This window comes from Muntiacus reevesi, chromosome 1, assembly GCF_963930625.1.
Source record: "Muntiacus reevesi chromosome 1, mMunRee1.1, whole genome shotgun sequence".
NCBI classification, from domain to species: Eukaryota; Metazoa; Chordata; class Mammalia; order Artiodactyla; family Cervidae; genus Muntiacus; species Muntiacus reevesi.
Genome location: NC_089249.1, coordinates 16,887,026 through 16,907,109, shown reverse-complemented (window position 1 = coordinate 16,907,109; position 20,084 = coordinate 16,887,026). Strand labels below are relative to the sequence as shown.

General features: G+C 50.0%; 1 protein-coding gene across 2 annotated transcripts in view; it reads left to right on the top strand.

Moving 5' to 3' along the window:
* Nucleotides 1-20,084, top strand: part of SYN3 (synapsin III) — a 422,732-nt gene that overhangs the window by 401,264 nt on the left and 1,384 nt on the right. For both annotated transcript variants that reach the window (XM_065938516.1, XM_065938522.1), the window contains 5 exons: nucleotides 3,560-3,634; nucleotides 6,537-6,639; nucleotides 11,500-11,634; nucleotides 12,601-12,688; nucleotides 16,370-16,658. In XM_065938516.1, coding sequence (XP_065794588.1) covers nucleotides 3,560-3,634; nucleotides 6,537-6,639; nucleotides 11,500-11,634; nucleotides 12,601-12,688; nucleotides 16,370-16,658 — 690 coding nt within the window. The remainder of the gene's footprint in view (nucleotides 1-3,559; nucleotides 3,635-6,536; nucleotides 6,640-11,499; nucleotides 11,635-12,600; nucleotides 12,689-16,369; nucleotides 16,659-20,084) is intronic.

Genomic DNA, 20,084 nt, shown 5'->3' with positions numbered 1-20,084 from the left:
GCCAAACCGGTCACTGCTCTCAGATGCCTTCAGAAGGGCGATAAAGTCACCTCCCCACACCCATAACCCCTCTGAGTCGGAGAACATTCTAGTATATGGTCCAACACATTCCTGAGGCCTCCACCATTCCTCATGATATCATTTCCCTCCTCTCCTCATTGTTAGCGTTTCCACTTGACATTGACGACACCTTGCCCCAGTTTCTCTCCTTGAGGATTACCTCATTGCCGCATTCTTTATGCTGAGCCTCTCTGTCCCGACAGCTCCAATTTGTCATTAGTTATGTCGTTTCCTGGAGCCTGCGTTGGCCCACGTCTGACGGAAAGGGTTCGTGTCAGATCTCAGTGTAGAAGGCCCTCTCCACCCATGACCATCAGCGTCCTTTCTGGCCCACTTCCTGCCCTGCACTCAGGCCTTTGTGCTTGTTGCTACTGAGGGTCATTGTGTCTAAGTCCTCTCAGCAGACCCAGCTGGGAAATAAATGTGTGTATCTCAACCCGTGTATACACATGACTGTAATTATTTCTCTCTGTATATATCCATCTATAGCTAAAGCTAAACAGTTCATATTGATGTGTCAGACTTTCAACTAGTACTCAGTTTTCAACATGATTCACTTTAGCCTTCCCAAGTTGCTTATCTGTAACTTTCCACTCCCAGCAGGGAAAAAACCTGGCTTCCCCCATCCTCCATCCACATACTTCTTTGTTCAATCCCAGCACATGTGTATAGTTGCAGAACTGTCAAGCTGTAGCCCCATGAGAAACAACTTTGCCAACTATGGTACAGGACTTACATATGGTTTCTTCTGTACTTAGGCACCCAGTCTCCACTAATTTCCAAAGTTAGTGAGGTCAGCACCTTTCCACTCACTCCTGCCCTCTTCAACAAGGGGGTCAGCATCAAACCTGTGTCATAAACATAGATTCCATTGTCACAGCCTACATTCCATCCACTGTCAAGCAGCTGCATCATGTTTGGGCCAACTGACTTTTTTCCCCAAACCTGTGATTGGCTCTGCCGTGGAGATTCATGGTAAGAGCACAGAGTTTCTCAGATATGGTTTAGTGGCTTCTGTCACTCAGTGGGACTGATGATAATAATAATGTCCATCATTAGGTTTTGTGAGACTGAAGCCAGTGTTTAGAAAGTTTTTAGACCCATGTCTCAGACATAGAAAGCACTCACTAAATATCAGCTCTATCATTAGCTTCTTGGAACGAGACCAATCTAGCTTGTGCTCCTGCTGTTTCTGGCATTAGAATGCTTTCTTTTATCATCTACACTTACTGAAAAATAATAGTAGCACCCACTGTACTAAGAGATTTATGAGAATCTTTCCTTTAACCCACATGATGCACTATAAGCACGGTACTAAAATGGTCCCTATTTACTAATGAGAAAATACTCAGAAGTGTTGTCCATGGTTATACTAGGAAACACTACAGTCAAGATTCAAACTTGCACCTGTCTGACTCAAGTCAGTACTTACCTTCCCCTGTCACTATACAGATCCCACTCTACCATATCCTACTCATGCTTCCAGGTACATGTCAGTCACCACCTTCTGGGGTCACATAAAGTATCTAAAAAGCTGTTTCCCCAGAATGCCTCACACCTTATGTGTACTGCTAACCCCACCATGCCTATGTCCTGGTTTTACCTAGTCTACCCCTTAAGGTAGTGAACAGCTGGAGGAGGCGAGTCATCTCTGCACACTCAGATTGGTCCTGTAGTTAGGACATAGGGTGGCCTGATGATTGTTTGCCAAATTGAGTTTAATTGCATTGAGTTGAACTGAACTGAACTGAACCAACTGAAGCTTATCAATGTCACTAAAACACTTTAATCATTATGGCTCTTGTTGGCCACCTGTTCTCAGCATCTGCTATCCTCAGATACATTGTATTTTCTCTTTTAGAAAGACATTTGGTAGCACTGGTTCACCCTTGAAGCTCAATCACATACCTTTCCTTGATCATGAAACAGATCACTTTATCACTTCCATTTTGCTTAAAAGTCATTCAGTCTTTGCTGAATCCAGATATGCCACTGGATTTTCTCTTCAGCATACACAGCCCCTTACCTAGTAAGTTGTTATCGGGCACCTACTACCTGCCAGGAACCCTTGGACACTAGAGGTACAGAAGGATGAGCCAAACATGCTCCCTGCCCTCAGGGAAGTCAGTACACTAAAGCGGTCATTGCAACTGAAATGAGCATTTCTAAACATTGGTAGAGTGTAGTACCAGTTCAGTTCATTTCAGTTCAGTTGCTCAGTTGCGTCCGACTCTTTGCGACCCCATGAATTGCAGCATGCCAGGCCTCCCTATCCATTACCAACTCCCGGAGTTTACTCAAACCCATGTCCATCAAGTCGGTGATGCCATCCAGCCATCTCATCCTCTGTCGTCCCCTTCTTCTCCTGCCCCCAATCCCTCCCGGCATCAGGGTCTTTTCCAATGAGTCAACTCTTCGCATGAGGTGGCCAAAGTACTGGAGTTTCAGCTTCAGCATCAGTCCTTCCAATGAACACCCAGGACTTATCTCCTTTAGGATGGACTGGTTGGATCTCCTTGCAGTCCAAGGGACTCTCAAGAGTCTTCTCCAACACCGCAGTTCAAAAGCATCAATTTTTCGGCACTCAGCTTTCTTCACAGCCCAACTCTCACGGTTCTTATTGGGGAAGTGTCAGGTCAGAAAGTCACATTTTCAGATGAAACTTGAAAGATGAGTAGGACTTAGGGAGACAAGGATGGAGATGAAGACTGTATCAGGCAAAGGGGAAAAGTATATGGAGGCCTATATGCAGGAAAAAACCCATGGGCTTTGGAGCACCTGAAGGGAGTTCAGTTGTTGCTGGAGCAGAAAAGGCAAGGGAACTGAGAGGGTGATGAGGCAGACAGAGGCAGAAGGCCTTCCTGCTCTTCACCATGAAAAGACAGTCACTTCTCCCCATTTGTTGTTTTTCCTACATTTTATTGCTCAAAAAAGTTTCCAGAGTCACCAGGGGCTATACTACCCTAGTTCTTCTAAAAAAAAAACAAGAGGCCATTTGAAGGATTTAATCTGATAGTGTAGGTATTCATTAAATTCAATTTTACATTTCAGAGGTGGCTTAGGGAAAGATACATAAGACCCAACAAATAAGACAATCAACATAAAGGGAAATAAAAGCACAAAAAATAAATCTGAAGACAGGACGTGTATCTAAGAATGCACATCACAGTGGGCTTCCCAGGTGACGCTCCTGGTAAGGAACCCGCCTGCCAATGCAGGAGGCATAAGAGACATGGGTTCGATCCCTGGGTCAGGAAGATCCCCTAGAGAAGGGCATGGCAACCCACTCCAGTATTCTTGCCTGAAGAATCCCATGGACAGAGGAGCCTGGCAGGCTACAGTCCATAGAATAGCAAAGAGTCCAACATGACTGAAGCGACTTAGAACAATGTAAGCTAGATATTTGAATCAGAGCCACCAAACAGCCAAAGCAAAAAAGGGAAGCAGATCAGTGACAAGCATCCCTACTGCCCTCACTGTGTCATTTGTTCTGGTACAGGAGAACCTCCATCTCTGGAAACTGGAAGGCCAACACAGGCTCTGCCATGCTGGAGCAGGTGGCCATGACAGAGAGGTAAGAGGTAACGGAGGTGGTTAGGGAGGCATACCAGCCACAGGGGGAGGTAGACAGGGATATAGCAAGGATCCTGTAATGAATGCCGTCTCGCACTTTGGCCAGCGTCTCGCCACCCACAGAGCACTTTCCCAGGCATGATTCGCTTTACTGCCCATAATAGCCTTCAGGGCATGTTTTATAATAACCCCATTTTACACATGGGGAAGATGGTTCAGAGGGGGAGCATGGCTTGTCCAAGTCACAGAACTGATCAATGTCAGAGATAAAACTAAAACCTTGACATCTTGACTCCAAGTCCAGGGGTCTTTGTGGCCCTGCCAGTTGCTGCAGGAAGTCCTCACCAATCTCTTCTGCTCTTGACAGCCATATGGAAGCATCCTGTTAGGGTACCAGGGCTCCCACCCGGAGTGTCCACTCTCTCTCAGATGTATTCCTGTCTCAGCATGAGGAGGAGAAGTCAGTTTCCTGTGAATCATGAATGCAGCAGAGAGGCACACTGGCTGAAAGTCCCTCCCTTTAAACAACACCTGTGAGCCATCCTCACCTGAAGAAGGACCAGCCACCTGCTCTTGAGGCCAGCAGCACACATACATCCTTGCTGAGTGCCCAGTGATCTCTGCTTGCAAGCCTTCACTGACAGTGGGCAAGGCATGGGCTTTGGGTCAGAAAGGTCTGTTCAGTGGACATGTATTGAGTACCGACTGCATGCCATGTATGCTGAGCACAGACAAAAAGACCCAACCCTTCCCTTTAAGAACTCTGTATCAGTTGCAAGTTCCAGAAAATGGATTAGTTGGAGCCAAAGGGGATTTACTGGCTTGTGGCAATGAAAACTTCAGAGGTGCAGCACCAGGTAGGACTTTAGAACTTATTCTACCCACCCACTCCAGTATTCTTGCCTAGATAATTCCATGGACAGAGGAGCCTGGTGGGCTACAGTCCATGGGGTCGCAAAGAGTCGGACACGACTGAGCGACTTTCACTTTCACTGCCAACTTAAGTTCAGCTTTCTTCTATGTTGGCTTCATTCCGGTCAGCTCACTCATATAGTGGTCCAAAGTGGCTCCAGGCTTATGTCTTAACTGTGTCAAGTCCAACAGAAAGAAGATGTCTTTCCCAACCATTTCAATCAAAGCCTGGCCTTGAGCCTTCTTCACTGATAGGCCTGACTTAAGTCACATGACTATCATGGCTGCCATCTCTATGGCCCAGAAAGCAGCAGCATTGTGATTAGATACTCCTGTGTCCCGTCTCTGCCCCGAGAGAGTGAAGCGGGACCACCGTGCTACAGTCACACGGACTGAGGCTTAGGGGAGGGATGTAACACGGTTCCTGCCCTTGTGGAACGCCTCGTTCAGGGCTCTAAGCTGAGGAGACAGCATGAACTAAAGCGGGTGGTCCTGCCCCCTTCCAAGCTGTGTTACACAGGTTAACTACCCTTTCTGAACTTCTGCAGCTGTAGATTGGAGGTAATGCATCCAAGCCAGAGGGCTGATGAGAACGGGATCTTCAGTGGCAGGGAGTGCCCTGGAAATGTTGGTCTCCTTCCCTTCCTGCCGGTCCCAGCTGCCGCCCCCAAGGTGGGCGCCCCCCTGTGCTCTCCAGCCTCCGGGGTTGGGCTCGTTCCCTGGCACAGCTGCAGCACCTGGTCTGGGGGAGCGACAGCCGTCCCCCAGCGGGCGTTCAGAGGACAGCCGTGGCCCTTTTCCCCACCACCTTTCCAGAAGGGAAGCCCCGCCTTTCCCCGGCTGCGCAGGCTGCTTCCAGGTGTCTCCAGCAGGTCACTGTCTCCCTGGCTCTGCTCAGTTCCAGACCCCATGGGCCATTCCTGGAGGAGCCTGCCATGGGAGTGGGGTTGCTCAGGCCTGGAATCTGCTTTCCCTTCTGCACATTCATGGTCAGTAGCCTCAGTGCCTCCAGGGGACTTAGCAGAGGAGATGAGAGAGCCAGTTCTGAGAGCACTTCAGCTCATTCCAGGCCTATGGCTCAGAGACACAAATAGATCTCTGAGCAGGCGTGCCCCGTGTGACCCTGGAGAGTGGGGAGAAAAGCAAGAACATTGACACAAAGTCCCCTGTGACTCCAAATCCAGCCACCATGAGGGAAGCCAAGCGCAAGGCCGGGAAGATACAACCATCCCCTTGTTGCAGGGTCAGAGTCCAGCACTGAGATCTTCTCCTGCAAAGCAAACGGGCCCTGCAGCCATCAAGTGGCTGGAAAGGAAACAAAAGCAGCGGGTCCAGAGGGCCAGGCCCCCAGGCCAGGCTGGAGAAGCCTGCCAGGCTCCTCTGCCTGCGTGCCCCAGGCCAGGGAGATAATACACCCTTTGTCCCTGCAGGCTGGGCCTGGGAGGGATTTCTGGGGTCCTTCAAGCAGTTTTCCCAAGGGAAAAGGACTTCAGGGGCAGCTGGGGTCCAGGACAGCTCCAACTGGGGGCAGGACAAGCTCCCCAGTACTGGGGGGCCAGCAAAGTCCTGGGGAGGGGAAGGAGGTCAGGTCTCTGAGATCCCCCGCCCGCCCCTCACTCCTCCCTCTCATCCTGCTTGTCGCCTGCCTTCCTGGCTCCCTCTCCAATCTCTCTCCCTCTGTGTGCCTCTCTCACTGTCCATCTATGTCTCTGCCTTTCTTTTTGCCCATTCTGTCTCTCCCACTGCCTCTGTTTCTCTGTCTCCGTTTCTCTGCCTTTCTGTCTCTCTCGCTGCATCTGTCTCTTATGTCTTCCTGTCTCTCTCCATCTCCGAGTGGATGTATTTGTGTGTATGCCACTGTCTGTCTCCTAGCCTGTTTTTTCTGTGGGTGTCTCTCTGTGTCTCTCCTTCCCCCATCTCTGCATCTCTCGCCACCTGCTTCCCGCCCCTGCCCCCTGTCCCTCATACTCACTGTCTGCCCATCCCTGCAGGTACAGGCTGTGGGTGGACAGCTGCTCGGAGATGTTTGGTGGCCTGGACATCTGTGCTGTCAAGGCTGTCCACAGCAAAGATGGCAGAGACTACATCATAGAGGTGAGCGGTGGAGCAGGAGTTCCTCCTGGCCTGAACCAGGCCCCTGGGCAGGCATTCCAGAGGGAAGGAGTCCAAGTGTGACCTCCAGTGTGGTCCGCTGTGTCTTAGGTCATGGCTGGGGCACGAGCAGCCTAGGCCTCAGTGAGCGGCTCCCAGTGGGTGAGAAACCCACTGCCCTCACGTACCCCCATCCACCCCCTCGGCTGCATCTAAAGCCTTCGTGCCCTTGGTCCTGCCCTGGACTTCGATGACTTTGGGCATGAGGTTTGACAACCTTCCAACACCTATGGCCCTAACGGTAGGGGAAGGGCCCTGGGCCAAGAGTTGGCAAGATTCTGTCCCCTCCAGTATCTCAAATTTTCTTAGTGTCCAAGCAGGTAAAGAGGACCCACTTCCACAGTCACCGTGCAGAGAGTCCATCATCTGTTCAATCAACAAACACGTATTAGGGGTTCCCATGGGCCTGGTGGGGGGCAGTTCTGGAGACAGAGCCCTGAACAAGACACATAGGGGGTGTGCCGGCCGGGAGGATGGTACACTAGTAACTGCAGGCGCTGATGGTTAGGAGCGGGGTGAGAACGAGGGAAATGTAATTGTGTGAGAGGGGCTCAGAGGGGCTCTAGTCCCAGAACCTCTCCCTCAACCTTCCTACATCTCACATGCCAACGAGCCCCGGCTGCCCTGCAGAGCTGGTACCTATGGGTCCCTGTGGACCTCCCCCGATCCCACCGTCTCCTCCCGCGCCATGGCTCCCCCTGTCTCTCCTGACCTCACAGCCCCGCTCTCCCCTCCTAACCCTTTCCCGGCCCCCACCAGGGCCCATGGCTCTCCATGGCTTCCCCTGAAGAGGCTGCGCTGGCTCCGAGGTCCCTCCCCGCCGTCAGGGCTCAGCGCTCACACCCCACCCCCACCGGTCCCTCCAGCACTGCGCTCCTGTGGCCTCCCGCTCACACCACAGCGGAGGGGGCGGTGCTGACACACGGCCAAGACACGTGAGGCAGCGCCCTGCGGCTGCCCCCTCCCCGGGCGTGGGCAGTTAATGGGAAGCACATGGCTGGGATGACCGCGAGAGCCGGCTGGTGCTCCAGCCCCGTGCCTGCGCCACTCCCAGGACCGCAGCGAGCCAGGACCAGTGCCTGCAGACCAGCCCTGCTGGTCTCCTGCTGCCCTGCCAGGAAGGCATTTCTCCCTCCCCGAGCCTCTAGACTGGCCAACTCGGAGGTGGAGGGGAGGGAGTCCAGGGCGGGCACAGCCCCTCTGCCCACTCTCGCCCCCAGGAAGGCCTGGTAACTTCCAAGGATGAGTTACCATCTATATTAGCAAGTTCAGTCCTGCTCTAGAAAACAGCTCTCAGGAGTTCCCGCAGTCCAGTGGTTAAGACTCCATACTTCCAATGCAGGGGATGTGGGTTTGATCCCTGGTCAGGGAACTAAGATCGAACATGCCGTTCGGCACAGTCAAGGAAAAAACTCTCCCCTCAAGTCCAGTGGCCACCATACCTGAAATCCCCCCAGCAGCCCCTTCTCGGGGGATACCGCAGGGGCCAGGAGCGGAACCACCATCCTGCACACTTGCTTCTGAGTCAGACCCAGGCTGCTCCCTGGAGGAAGGAGGTGCCCACCTTCCTGAGGATGCCTGGGCACTTCAGATCCATGCCCAGGGCTTTGCATCTCCTGAAGCCCTCCCTGGCCCTCCTGCCTCTGCATCTCCTCATGGGACCACCAGAGATGAACTCAGCTTTGACCCACACATGGTCACTGATTCATTCACCCATTCATTCATCCACTGTTGAGCTCCTCCTCTGGGTACCAGCCCCCAGTCAGGTGATGGGGACACAACCGTGAGCAGGGTAGCAGGGACTCTGCTCTGGAGCTTCCATTCAGAGAGGGGCCTGCAGCCAGCAGATGAAGGACTCCTGAGCTGCCTCCCTCTCCCTTCTGTGAGTTTAGTTCCTTCTCTCTCGCTTTAGCATTATCTCTGCCCCTGAGAGCTCCTGCCTCTCTGAGTTTCCTCAACTTTCACTCTTAGGAAACAAAAGTTTGTACCTGTGGGCCCAGGCTCCCTGCCTGCAGACATTCAGAGGGTCAGGGATGAAAGACCTTCCACATTTGAGAAAAAAAAATCATGGGTTGGGACTTTTAAGAAACAAGAAAATAACTTCTCAAAAATGTTTCATGGGGGCGGGGAGGAGGAAAGAATGGCTTTTCAGACTTTCCTTTCCCTCAGAAACATTACAGAGTTGTTTCCCTTGCATTTTGGTTTAGAGTGGGGTCAAGGGAGATAGGGAGCTTTTTACTCCGCAGATAAAAGGTACTTAAAAAAACAAAGACAGGATCCAGAAATACTGATTTCTTTAGCCACCTCTGTGGTGAGAACATAAAATTTATGGGACGTGTTTTGTGAAGATCCTCACAGTGAAATACTCAGGGGAAAGACCCTTGAACTTGTCCTCCATGACTTGTCCAGGGAATGACATTGCTCACTGCAAAAATGCTTCCCTGGGGAGACCAGAGCATCCACTTCCTTTAACTGTGTCCACTGTGGGGATTCCAAAATGCTCTGACCTCAGGTTCATTGTGGCGGCTGTTTTCCACTGTAGGGAATGTAGGAAACAGAAACCAGAACAAAAAAAGTGTGGGCAGGCAGGGTCAGGAAGAGAAAGGACAAAGCTGTGTACATTCAGACGCCACAGTTACAACTCAGCTCAGCCCACGTTGACCGAGACTGTCCATGTGCCGGGCAATGGGATCCAGGATGCCAAGGACCCAGGCCCAACCCACAGGGAGCTCAATTTGCTCACAGAATCTGCATTCACATCCTTGAGTTTGCTTTTCAGCTTCGCAACCATAATAGAGCTTCCCTGGTGGCTCAGTGGTAAAGAATCCACCTGCAATGCAGGAGACACGGGTATGATCCCTGGATCGGGAAGATCCCCTGGAGAAGGAAATGGCTTCCCACTCTAATATTCTTGCTTGGCAAATCCCACGGACAGAGGAGCCCGGCAGGCTACAGTCCATGGGGTCGCAAGAATTGGACACGACTTGGTGACTAAACAGCAACAACTATAGTAGGTGCTTTAGATTAATGAGCTCCTAAAAGTCCCAGATGCAGGGGTCTTTGCAGCTGCCCAGCCCCCTCAGGTTATAGTTGAGGAAAACAACAGGCCCACAGATGAGAAGTGAGCTGCCAAGATCACACCACGAGTCCCTAGGAGAACCAGAACCTGGAAGCCAGGTCTCCTGTTCCCAGTTCTCACCTCAGAGAGCTGGTCAGTGATTGTTCAGATGTAGAAGGAGTGCTCGTCATCTGTCCTGGAACTTGCTACTTCTTTGACCCTCAGCTTTCCCATCATGATAAGAACAGTAAGGTACCTATCTCAAAGAGATACTCTGAGATTTATGTGAGATCTCCACCCAGTGCTCCGAACAGCACCTGGCACCTAGCAAAGCAGTGCAGCACGTCCTAGTGTCCTTATCGATGTGAGCAGGACTTGTCCTTCCATTCAGCAGGTACTGATCAAGGGCACACCTGTCTGGGTACAGGGCCCATCCCCAAGCCAGGGGCTCACAGTCTGGTTGGGGAGACACACAGAAACAGGAGATGGTGAGACAACCAAAGCAAGAATGGCAGGAGTGCCAAAAAGGCTTCACAGAGGAAGGACCAGCTAGATGTTCCTGACAGATGAGAAGGGCTGGCCAGGTAGAGAGTGGGCAGAGTCAATGACCTGCCCAAGAACCTGGATGGGAGACAGAACCCAGTGAGTCCAGAGTCTGGGAAAGGGGGAAACGAGACAGAGAATCAGATGGCCGTGAACTGGGTGAACAGGCTGGCTTCCTATAGCTAGGGAGGAGACAGGGAGCCCACCAAGGCCCCACCCTCCACCAACCCACCCAAGACCTTCTACCTCTGTCCATGCCTAGGGAACCACCTGGATCATTGGCCTACATGATTTTGGGCAAGCCCCTTCCCATCTCTGGGCCTTGGTTTCTGCATCTGCCAAAAGAGTGGATGCACAAATATGATCGCTCAGCATGCATGCATGCCAAGTCACTTCAGTCGTGTCTGACTCTTTGCGACCCCATGGACTGTAACCCACCAGGCTCTTCTGTCCATGGGATTCTCCAGGCAAGAATACTGGAGTGGGTTGCCATGCCCTCCTCCAGGGGATCTTCCCCACCCAGGGACTGAACTCGGATCTCTTACATCCCCTGCATTGGAAGACAGGTTCTTTACCACCAGCACCACCTGGGAAGCCCCTGATCTCTCAGGGCCCCTCCCATTACAAGTGTGCCTGCTTTAAGCAGTCTTCTCCCTGTGGAAGAAATTTCTCTGCAGTTTATTCTGCTAGAGTCCAGGAAAACAGGCCTCGCCTCTTCCCTCTTCTCTTCGAACCTTGAGTTGACTCCAACCCGTGTCATTTTTTGATCATAATTGAGCCCCTTCCTTCTCTGCTTCCGGCTTTGTGGAAAACCTTGACCTTGGGCCAAAGTTCAGAAAGCTGGCTCCAATCCTGGGTAGGGGCTGAGGTGGGAAAGGAGGGGGCGGAGACTGGCTCCCCAAAGAAAAGAGCAGAAAAGGTCAGCAAAGGCTCCCCACCCTTGGTCGCATGTCTGAGGCCCAGCAAATGCAGACTGAATTGAACAGAGTCCAGGGAGTTGATTTAGACTGAACTGCGGGAAATCGGCTGTCTCCACGGGGTCATGTCCAGCTGAGGCGCTGGGCTGGGGATTTGCATGGAGAACACTGCCATCTAGTGTTCGCTTCTGTCCTGAGGGCTGCGCCCACCCTCCTGGGACGCGCTGCTCAGCTGCCAGGCTCCCCTGGCGCGAGGCTCCTTCGGGACTCCTTTCTCGCCCGCAGGTGATGGACAGCTCAATGCCCCTGATTGGGGAGCACGTAGAAGAGGACAAACAGCTGATGGCCGACCTTGTCATCTCCAAAATGAGCCAACTCCTGATGCCAGGGGGCACGGTACCCTCGCCCCTGAGGCCTTGGGTAAGAGAGTGTATAATCATGAGAGGTACTTGGCTGTCTGGGAGTGGGTGCCCTGATCCAGAGGAGATGCACCCAGGGAGGAACCGACTTGGGGAGAAAGGAATGGGTCTGTGGGTGGGGCTGGGCTTGGGGGAGAGTGTGTACCCCTGCTCCTGACAGGGACATTTGGGAGGCTCTGAGGGGCCCTTCCTCTCTCTGCCAGCCTGGAGAGAAAAACGTGGTTTCAACTGGGCTTTGAGTGTCTGCAGACAGAGGTTATTAACACAGGAAACGAGGTGTCCCCTCTGTGCCCTCCATCCCGGGCCTGAGTGGTGAGCAGGGTGTGTGTGTGTGCACGCGCGTGCACACTCATGCCCACATGTACGCAGATGCCCTTTGTGGGCTCCCAGGGCACCGGTCAATAGGGACTCTTGTGTCTTCCATTTCCTCATCTTCCAACCTTTTCACGCTAACACAGAGCTCCTGTCTTTCCTGATCCTCACCATGGGTTACCAGATGATTCTCCAAAGAACTTGCTAGATCTCCAGCTTTCTGGAAGAGCAAGTCTCCAAACCTGATCCTCCTTTTCCCCCTCAAAACAAATCTGTGATAACAGATGTCAGAAAGATGCTCGTTCTCAAGAAGGCCACTGGCTTGGAGAAGGCACGGGGCAGCCTTCTCCGCTGGAAATGCTCTGTCTTGACCTGCTTGGTGATTACACAGGTGTCTCCACATGTAGAAACTATTTGTGTTGTGCACATTATGTAAGTTTCACCTCAATAACGATGGAGAAGGAAATGGCAACCCACTCCAATATTCTTGCCTGGAGAATCCCATAGATGGAGGAGCCTGGCGGGCTACAGTCCATCATACAACTAAGCAACTGAGCACCTCAATAACAAACAGATGTTTACAAATCCTGCCTTCCCTCCCAGGAAGTGAATGGCTGTAGCGTCCACAACAGTCTTCTTTTCTCTTCTGCTTTAGGCGCCTCAGACTAAACCAGCAAAATCCCCTGGGCAAGCCCAACTGGGTCCTCCACTTGGACAATCCCAGCCACGGCCACCCACACAAGGTAGGACCCGTGACGAGCCACCCGCCAAGAGAGGCCATCCAGCAAGGATGCTGGAATGCAGTGAGGGGTCCACATGTGACTTCCCAAAAGGCACTCTGGAAAGCTCCATGTTAACACTTAATCACCAGACTTACTCCCTTGCTCTGTGTGCAGAATGAATGAGACCATGAGGTTGTCACTGCCTTAAAGTCAGGAAAGGAGGGCAGAAAGACAGAAAGTAAATGTATTAAGTACCTAGTATGTGCCAGGCCCTGTGCTAGGGGCTTTCCCATTTATGGTCTCATTTTCAGCTTCCTAACGTGTCAACAATGAAAACAGGGGTGTTTCCTTTTTACAGAGGTAGGTGTTAAGGCTTTGTGCAAGGAAGCACAAGAAAATGGCATGTTTACAAGTCTGGTCTTTCAGATCTTCTAGAAAGTGCCTGTTTCCTAGCCACTGGCAGTGCCTGATTATAGATTTATGAGCCAGCCAGCAAGAGTGAGAAAGAAAAACGGAACATTATATAGAACCTTGTCGATTCGAATCATTCCTCAAAAATATCCCAGTGTTACTAAGTAAATGCCACCATTTATCAGAGAATGGATGAACTGTTGATGAGAAGATGAAAGGAAATCGTGGCGTTAACTAACCCCTTCTCTCGGACTGCCAGCTGCTCGTGTGTTCTCACGCTCAGGCCTGGGGCAGAAGTCACCCGTGTCCTCTCTCGATGTCAGAACCTTCCAGGCACCCTCATGGCTCTAGTGCCAGCTTGGGGCCTCGGGACAGCTTCACCCCAAGATGCCAGGCCAGGCATTTTCATGGTGGTCTTTTAAGAATCTGCTTTAAGACCCATCAGAAAGAAAGTACTACCATCACACTGTGACCTTCCCAGGCAGTTTTTATCAAAGTAATAGATTCATTTCTTCTTGGGAAAATCAGCCTCGGGGAGGAAACGGCTTCCTCTTCCACAGGTCTTATATAAAACATCCATTCATCTTTCTCGTCTGTGTGTCTCCTCCTGGAAAAGCAGAAAGCGTTTAAGAAAAGGGAAACTGCAGGACTGACACAACTGTGTACCAGTGAACACTGAGTTCTTCTTCAGGCAGATGCACACGTTTGAATCTACTTACAATGTCTCAGTCCTCTGGCAGACTTAGGCAAGTTACCTCACTTCTCAGAGGCTCAGATTCCACAGTGAGGAAGGAGGAGATGACATGTGCCTGTTTAGTAATGGGGAGCTGCCTGTGAGATAATGCAAGAGAAGCAGTTATAAATAGCAAGGTGTCCCAGTGTGGAGGTAGTGCTTAGTAGGGGCTAGTAATTTACTGCTGATAACCATCACTCAGTCGTGTCCGACTCTTCGGGACCCCGTGGACTGTAACCCACTAGGCTTCTCTGTCCATGGAATTCTCCAGGCAAGAATACCGGAAGGGGTTGCCACTCCCTCCTCCAGGGGACCTTCCCTAGCTCAAGGGTCAAACCCAGGTCTCTTGCATTGCAGGCAGATTCTTCACTGTCTGAGCCACCAAGGACTTTGACTGTTAAAAACTCACTATTAGAGACTTCCTTGGCAATCCAGAGGTTAGGACTCTGCGCTTCCAGCTCAGCGAGTGCAGTGGGACCAAGATCCCACACGCCGCACAGTATGCCAAAAAAAAGAAAATCTGGGTCCAAAGAGATGTCAAGTAGATGGAGAAACAGGATAGGGATCTCAAAAGGAGACAAAAGGGATTATCAAAACCTCTGAGGCCAGCAAGGATGCCAAGAACTTATTCTTACTGGATTTTTCTGTAAGGAAAGCAGTTACGCTGATAGAAAGAGACACTGCCAGAATAAACTCCTATATCTTTTAAAACTCACTATTAATAATTTGTGTCTTACTAAGCTTCCCTGCTGACTCAGTGGTAAAGAACCCAACTGTCAATACAGGAAACACAAGTTCAATCCCTGTATCAGGAAGATCCCCTGGAGAAGGAAATGGCAACCCACTCCAGGACTCTTGCCTGGGAAAATCCCATGGACAGAGGAGCCTGGTGGGCTGCAGTCCATGAGGGTCACAAAGAGTTGACCACAACTTAGCGACTAAACAACAACAGAAAACACAGCAATGATAATACACATGTTGTTCTTAATGAGGGGCATCATTAAGAATACTTACAATTACTGCAGCCCCACTGCCCTCCTGCCAGGTGATAACTCTGTGATTATAGAATGTTCAAAAACAACTTATTCATCACCCTGCCAGGCTCTGGCTGTGTCTCTGCCCTACCCTCCCCTTTCCCACTCTGCACCAAGACTTACTTTTTCAACCACATTTGCACAGAGCACTTCTAAAACAGAGAGCTACTGTATTCTTGTTTCCTCTCCGGCTCAGGGTAGAGACACACTGGATAAATAAAGAGATATTATTTTAAGGGACAGGAGGCTGAAACATACTTTTAGTGAGTTGAAAAACAATCAATTAAAAACCAATTAGGATAATTAAAGAAGATGCTCATTGAATTAACATTTAGAGTAAAAATAACAAGGCTAATTAAAACACAATGCTGTCCTTGATTTCCCAAATTAACAAGATCACATTATTGTTTTTTGAACTCAGTACTCATTTTCAACTCAGTGAAAGTGAAATTCTCTTTTAAGGAACCTCATCATCTTTTAGCACTGATCCTGTGCTAAAGCAAATACTAAGCAAATACTATCTATATATGTTAACTTTTTTCTATGTGCTCAAACGAAAAGTATTATTATTTTTTTTTTGCTTTGCCAAGAAGCTGAAAGAAAATAACTAGTCTCTTGATGAATCCCATCTGTATAATAGGGACTAAGTGAATAGTTAATCAATGAATGAATAAGAGTCCAGATTTTCTAAGATATTAATCAGCCTTGATGGGCAGAGTGTTGGGGAAAGAGGGGAAATTTAAGATAAAAGTAGAAAACATGTTTTTTTGGACCTATGGTGAGTTTAACAAACCAAAAAAAGCAAACCAACATTTAAAAATGAGAAGCTTTTACATAAAATCCAGATTTCCAGCTCCTGTGACAGAGTAGGAGCTCTAGAAACAGTGGGCAACAATGTAGCAAATACCACTGACACCTGTAATAGCAGCTCCCTTATAACAGCGCTTCCCAGATGGCGCTAGTGATAACAAGCCCACCTTCCAATAAAGAAGCAAGAGATGTGGCTTCCATCCCTGAGTCAGGAAGATCGCCTGGAGGAGGGCGTGACAACCAACTCCAGTATTCTTGCCTGGAGAATCCCATGGACAGAGGAGCCTGGTGGGCTATAGTCCATGGGATCGCAGAGTCAGACACAACTGAAGTGACTTAGCATGCATAGCCTGCTCCCTTGGACAGGGCAAGGACTCCTTCCTTTGCCTCAGGCATGCCAAAATGAAATTAACCCACAAATACTGTTTTATAAGTTGCTTTCTGTCTAGCAGTATATATTCATACTTAGCTTATATTATCAACAAGATCCCATGTCATTTAATATTGTTCTGCCACATCATACATGACCATAGCACATTCCATTACATGAATGTTATCTTAATGTTCCAGTCAGTCCCCCTATGGTTGCATGTTTGTATTGTTTTCGGTTTTTCACTGGTAGGGAGAACCCTGTAATGAACATCCTCAAAATGACACGTGTGCACAGCCTTATTTATCTTAAAAGAATTTGAAGGGAATTTTTTCTCCCTGCAGGGGGCCCTCGCCCGGTTCAGTCTCCTCAACCCCCAAGATCTGGGAGCCCCTCCCAGCAGAGGCTCTCCCCACAAGGCCAGCAGCCCCTGAGCCCTCAGTCTGGATCGCCACAGCAGAGATCGCCAGGGTCTCCCCAGCTCTCCCGTGCATCTGGAGGCAGCTCTCCAAACCAGGCCCCCAAGCCGAGCGCACCCCTTACCTCGCAGCCCCGGCCCCCCGTGCAGGGCCGCAGCACTTCCCAACAGGATGAAGAGGCCAAGAAGCCCGCATCACCCCATCCCCATCTCAAGTGAGTGCTGTGGGACCCGGGAGGCCTGAGAGTGGACTCGGGGTGTTGGCGGAGCTGGGCTGGCTCAGGGTCAGGGACTCAGAGCAGGACCCTCCAAGGCCTCACCCCAACTTTAAATGGGTCAAAGGAGGCCTAGAGGATGGAGCCTGGGTGGCAGGTAGGACCTAGCAAGGCCAGAGCATAGGTTAGGCCCCACTGTGATCCTGCAGATATACCCGCATCAGTTACTTCCTGCTGCGTAACAAACCACCCTGAAACTTAGTGGCTTAAGAAAGCAACCATTTTCTTTGTTCACAGTTTTTTTTCATTTCGTCACTTGTACTGAGTTTGGTTCAGCTGGGAGGATCTCCCAATGGTCTCTCCTGGAGAGTTACCAGATAAAATGCAGGATGCCCAATTAGATTTCAATTTCAGCAATGAATAATTTGGAGTGTATACCCTCAAATATTGCATGTGCTTAGTCGCTTAGTCATGTCCGACTCTTTGCGACCCCATGGACTATAGCCCACCTGGCTCCTCTGTTCATGGGATTCTCCAGGCAAGAATACTGGAGTGGGTTGCCATGCCCTCCTCCAGGGGATCTTCCCAACCCAGGGATCAAACCCAGATCTCCCCCATTGCAGGTGGATTCTTTACTGTCTGAGCCACCAGGGGAAGCCAAATATTGCACAGGTTAGACTTAAAAAGTATTTATTTTTAACCTCAATTTCAAACTTAACTGGGTGTCGTGTATGCTTACTTACTAAATCTAGCAACCCTGCTCTCCTGGGATTGCTCACAGGGCTGTAGTTATCCAGCAACTTACCTATGGCCGGACAGTCCAAGAGGGCTTCCTGCACTCATCTGGTTGTTAGTGTCACCTGTCAGCCGAGCCTCTCTCTCTCCTGGGCCTCATCCTCCAGCAGGCTGGAGCCAGCTTCCTCATGTGGTAGAATTACATTCCAAAGGGCAAAAGTAGAAGCTTCGAGGCCTCTAAAGGTCCAGGCTTAGAAGTTGCATGATGTCATTTCATCCCATCATAGGCTTTTGATAAAAACAAGTCACATGGTCAAGCCCAGGTTAAAAAGGTGGGGAAATAGACTCCTTTTTCAAACCTTATTTATTTGTCGGGCCATGTTGGGTCTCAGTTGCAGCGTGTGGGATCTTGCTTGTGTACTGCAGGCTCAGTAGTTGTGGCGCACAGGCTTAAGTTGCTCCTCAGCATGTGGGATCTTAGTTCCCTGACCAGGGATCGAACCCATGTCCCCTGCATTGCAGGATGGATTAACCACTGGACACCAGAGAAGTCCCGGAAATGGACTCTTGATACAAGGACCTGCAAAGTCACCCTGTGAAAGGCTAGATGACTGGGGCGGAAGGGAAGGTTCCATCCCCGGGCACACATCTGTTCTCGCTCTCATTTCCTCTCAAGCCCATCTCTTGGTTTGAGGTCAGAGAGAGAGATCCCAAATGTATTTTCTTTGGAAAGTTTTTCCTTCAACTCCAAACGAGCTAACCATAATTTTTCAGAAGAGTTAATATATTCACCTGGTTCAAAGGTCTAAAAGATATTGATGTTTTTATTGAAAACCCTTACCTCATTCTCATCCAGTGCTTTCCTGCCCCCTGCTCCCCAGAGGTAACCACTTTTGTTAGTTCTAGTGTGTTCCTCCAGTATTTCCTTATGCATATACGGAAAAATATATGTTCTGGTTCCCTCCTCCCACTTATTTACATAATCAGCAGTGTTCACTATCCACACCATTCGCTCCTTGCTTTTACATTTAGCAATACATTCTGGAGCTCTTCCATGCAGTTCATTGACGTTTTCTCCTTTTCACAGCTGTATAATTATTCCACTGTATAATTATACTACAATTTATCTAACTAATCCACTGTAAGTGGAAATTTGGTTTTCTCTTACAAAGAAGGCAGCAGTGAATAGCCTTGAAAAACATGCCTTTTCTTATATGTGCAGGATCAACTGTATAGAAAATACCTGAAATGGTATTGTTGGATCAAAGGATGAATGCATTTTTAGCTTAGTAATATTACCAAGTGGTCCTCTAGAAGTAGGCATAGAGGTTGACAGCACAGACTCTAGTCAGACCCGCTTTGGGTTCAGTTTGAAGTCTGCCACTTAAAAGCTGCCTGACCTCAGAAAAAAGTTACTTAACCTCTCTGTGCCTAAACTTCTTCACATGCAAAATGGGGACAATAGTGTTTACCCCACAGGGTTATTATAAGAATTAAAATGAGTGTTTGCACAGTTGGTGCTCAGAACGCTGCTGGCTCCGTATGTGTGTATCTGTGCCTGCCTCTCACATGTGAAAAGATGCAGCCCAGCTAATCACAGGACGGACAAGGGCTCTGGAACTTAAGCCGGGTTTGAGCACTAATCTGGTAGTAACCTAGCTGTGTGTGTGTGTCAGTCACTTAGTCGTGTCTGACTCTTTGGGATCCCATGAACTGTCGTCCCCCAGGCTCCTCTGTCCGTGGAATTCTCCAGGCAAGAATACTGGAGTGGGTTGCCATGCCTTCCTCCAATGGATCTTCCTGACCAGGGAGCAAACTTGAGTCTCCTGCATTGCAGGCATACTCTTTATTGTCTGAGCCATCAGGGAAGCCCAGTAATCTAGCTAGCAACACTTGAATCTCCTGGTTGATGCTGTAAAGTATGATTTAGTTCAATTCAGGTCAGCAGGTCCTTACCAAACGCCTACTCTGAACTAGTCTTGAATAACACCCTGGGTGGAAAAAGCAAGGGGTAAAAGATAGCCCTGCTCTGAAGAAGATTTCAGTTATTTAATGTGATGACAAGAGCCTGCATGCATCTCCTCCTATGTCTTTCACCCCCACTAGACTGTGAGCCCCTTGAGGGCAGGGCCTGAATCTCATTCATGTCTGGAGCCCTGTCACCTGGCATTAGGCTGGCACAAAGAGTCAAACACCACCTTTCAGATAGTAGGCACTGTGAGAATTCCAAAGCGCACTGGAATTGGCCATGAGAGCTTCGGGCAGACTTGGAGTGGAAGCCCTTGGTGTCAGAGCTGCACGAGGCCTGAGGGTGGGCTGGACCAACCCTCTGTCTCACAGATGAGGGAAGGAAGCCCCGCTCAGGGCCTTTCCTACCCACGGCTGGAGGAACAGATGGCAGGAAGGGTCTGGAACACAGACCCTCTGATCCCCAAGCTGGTGCTGGAAAGTCTAGGAGGAGCAAGCCTAACCTGTCGATACCACACCTTTGAGTTTGCCAAGCGGGTCTGTGCACCGAGGCTGGAGAGTGGACGAGCTGCTCTCCACTTGTGCCTGCCGTCTGAGCAGCCTGTTTTTGTGGGGAGAATTTGAGCCTTGGATGCCCCCTTGTTCCTTGCTATGAGCCCCAATTTCTGCACCTAAAAGAGGAGGCTCCCAGGAGCCACCTGGCGGGTTAACTGTGTGTGGTGT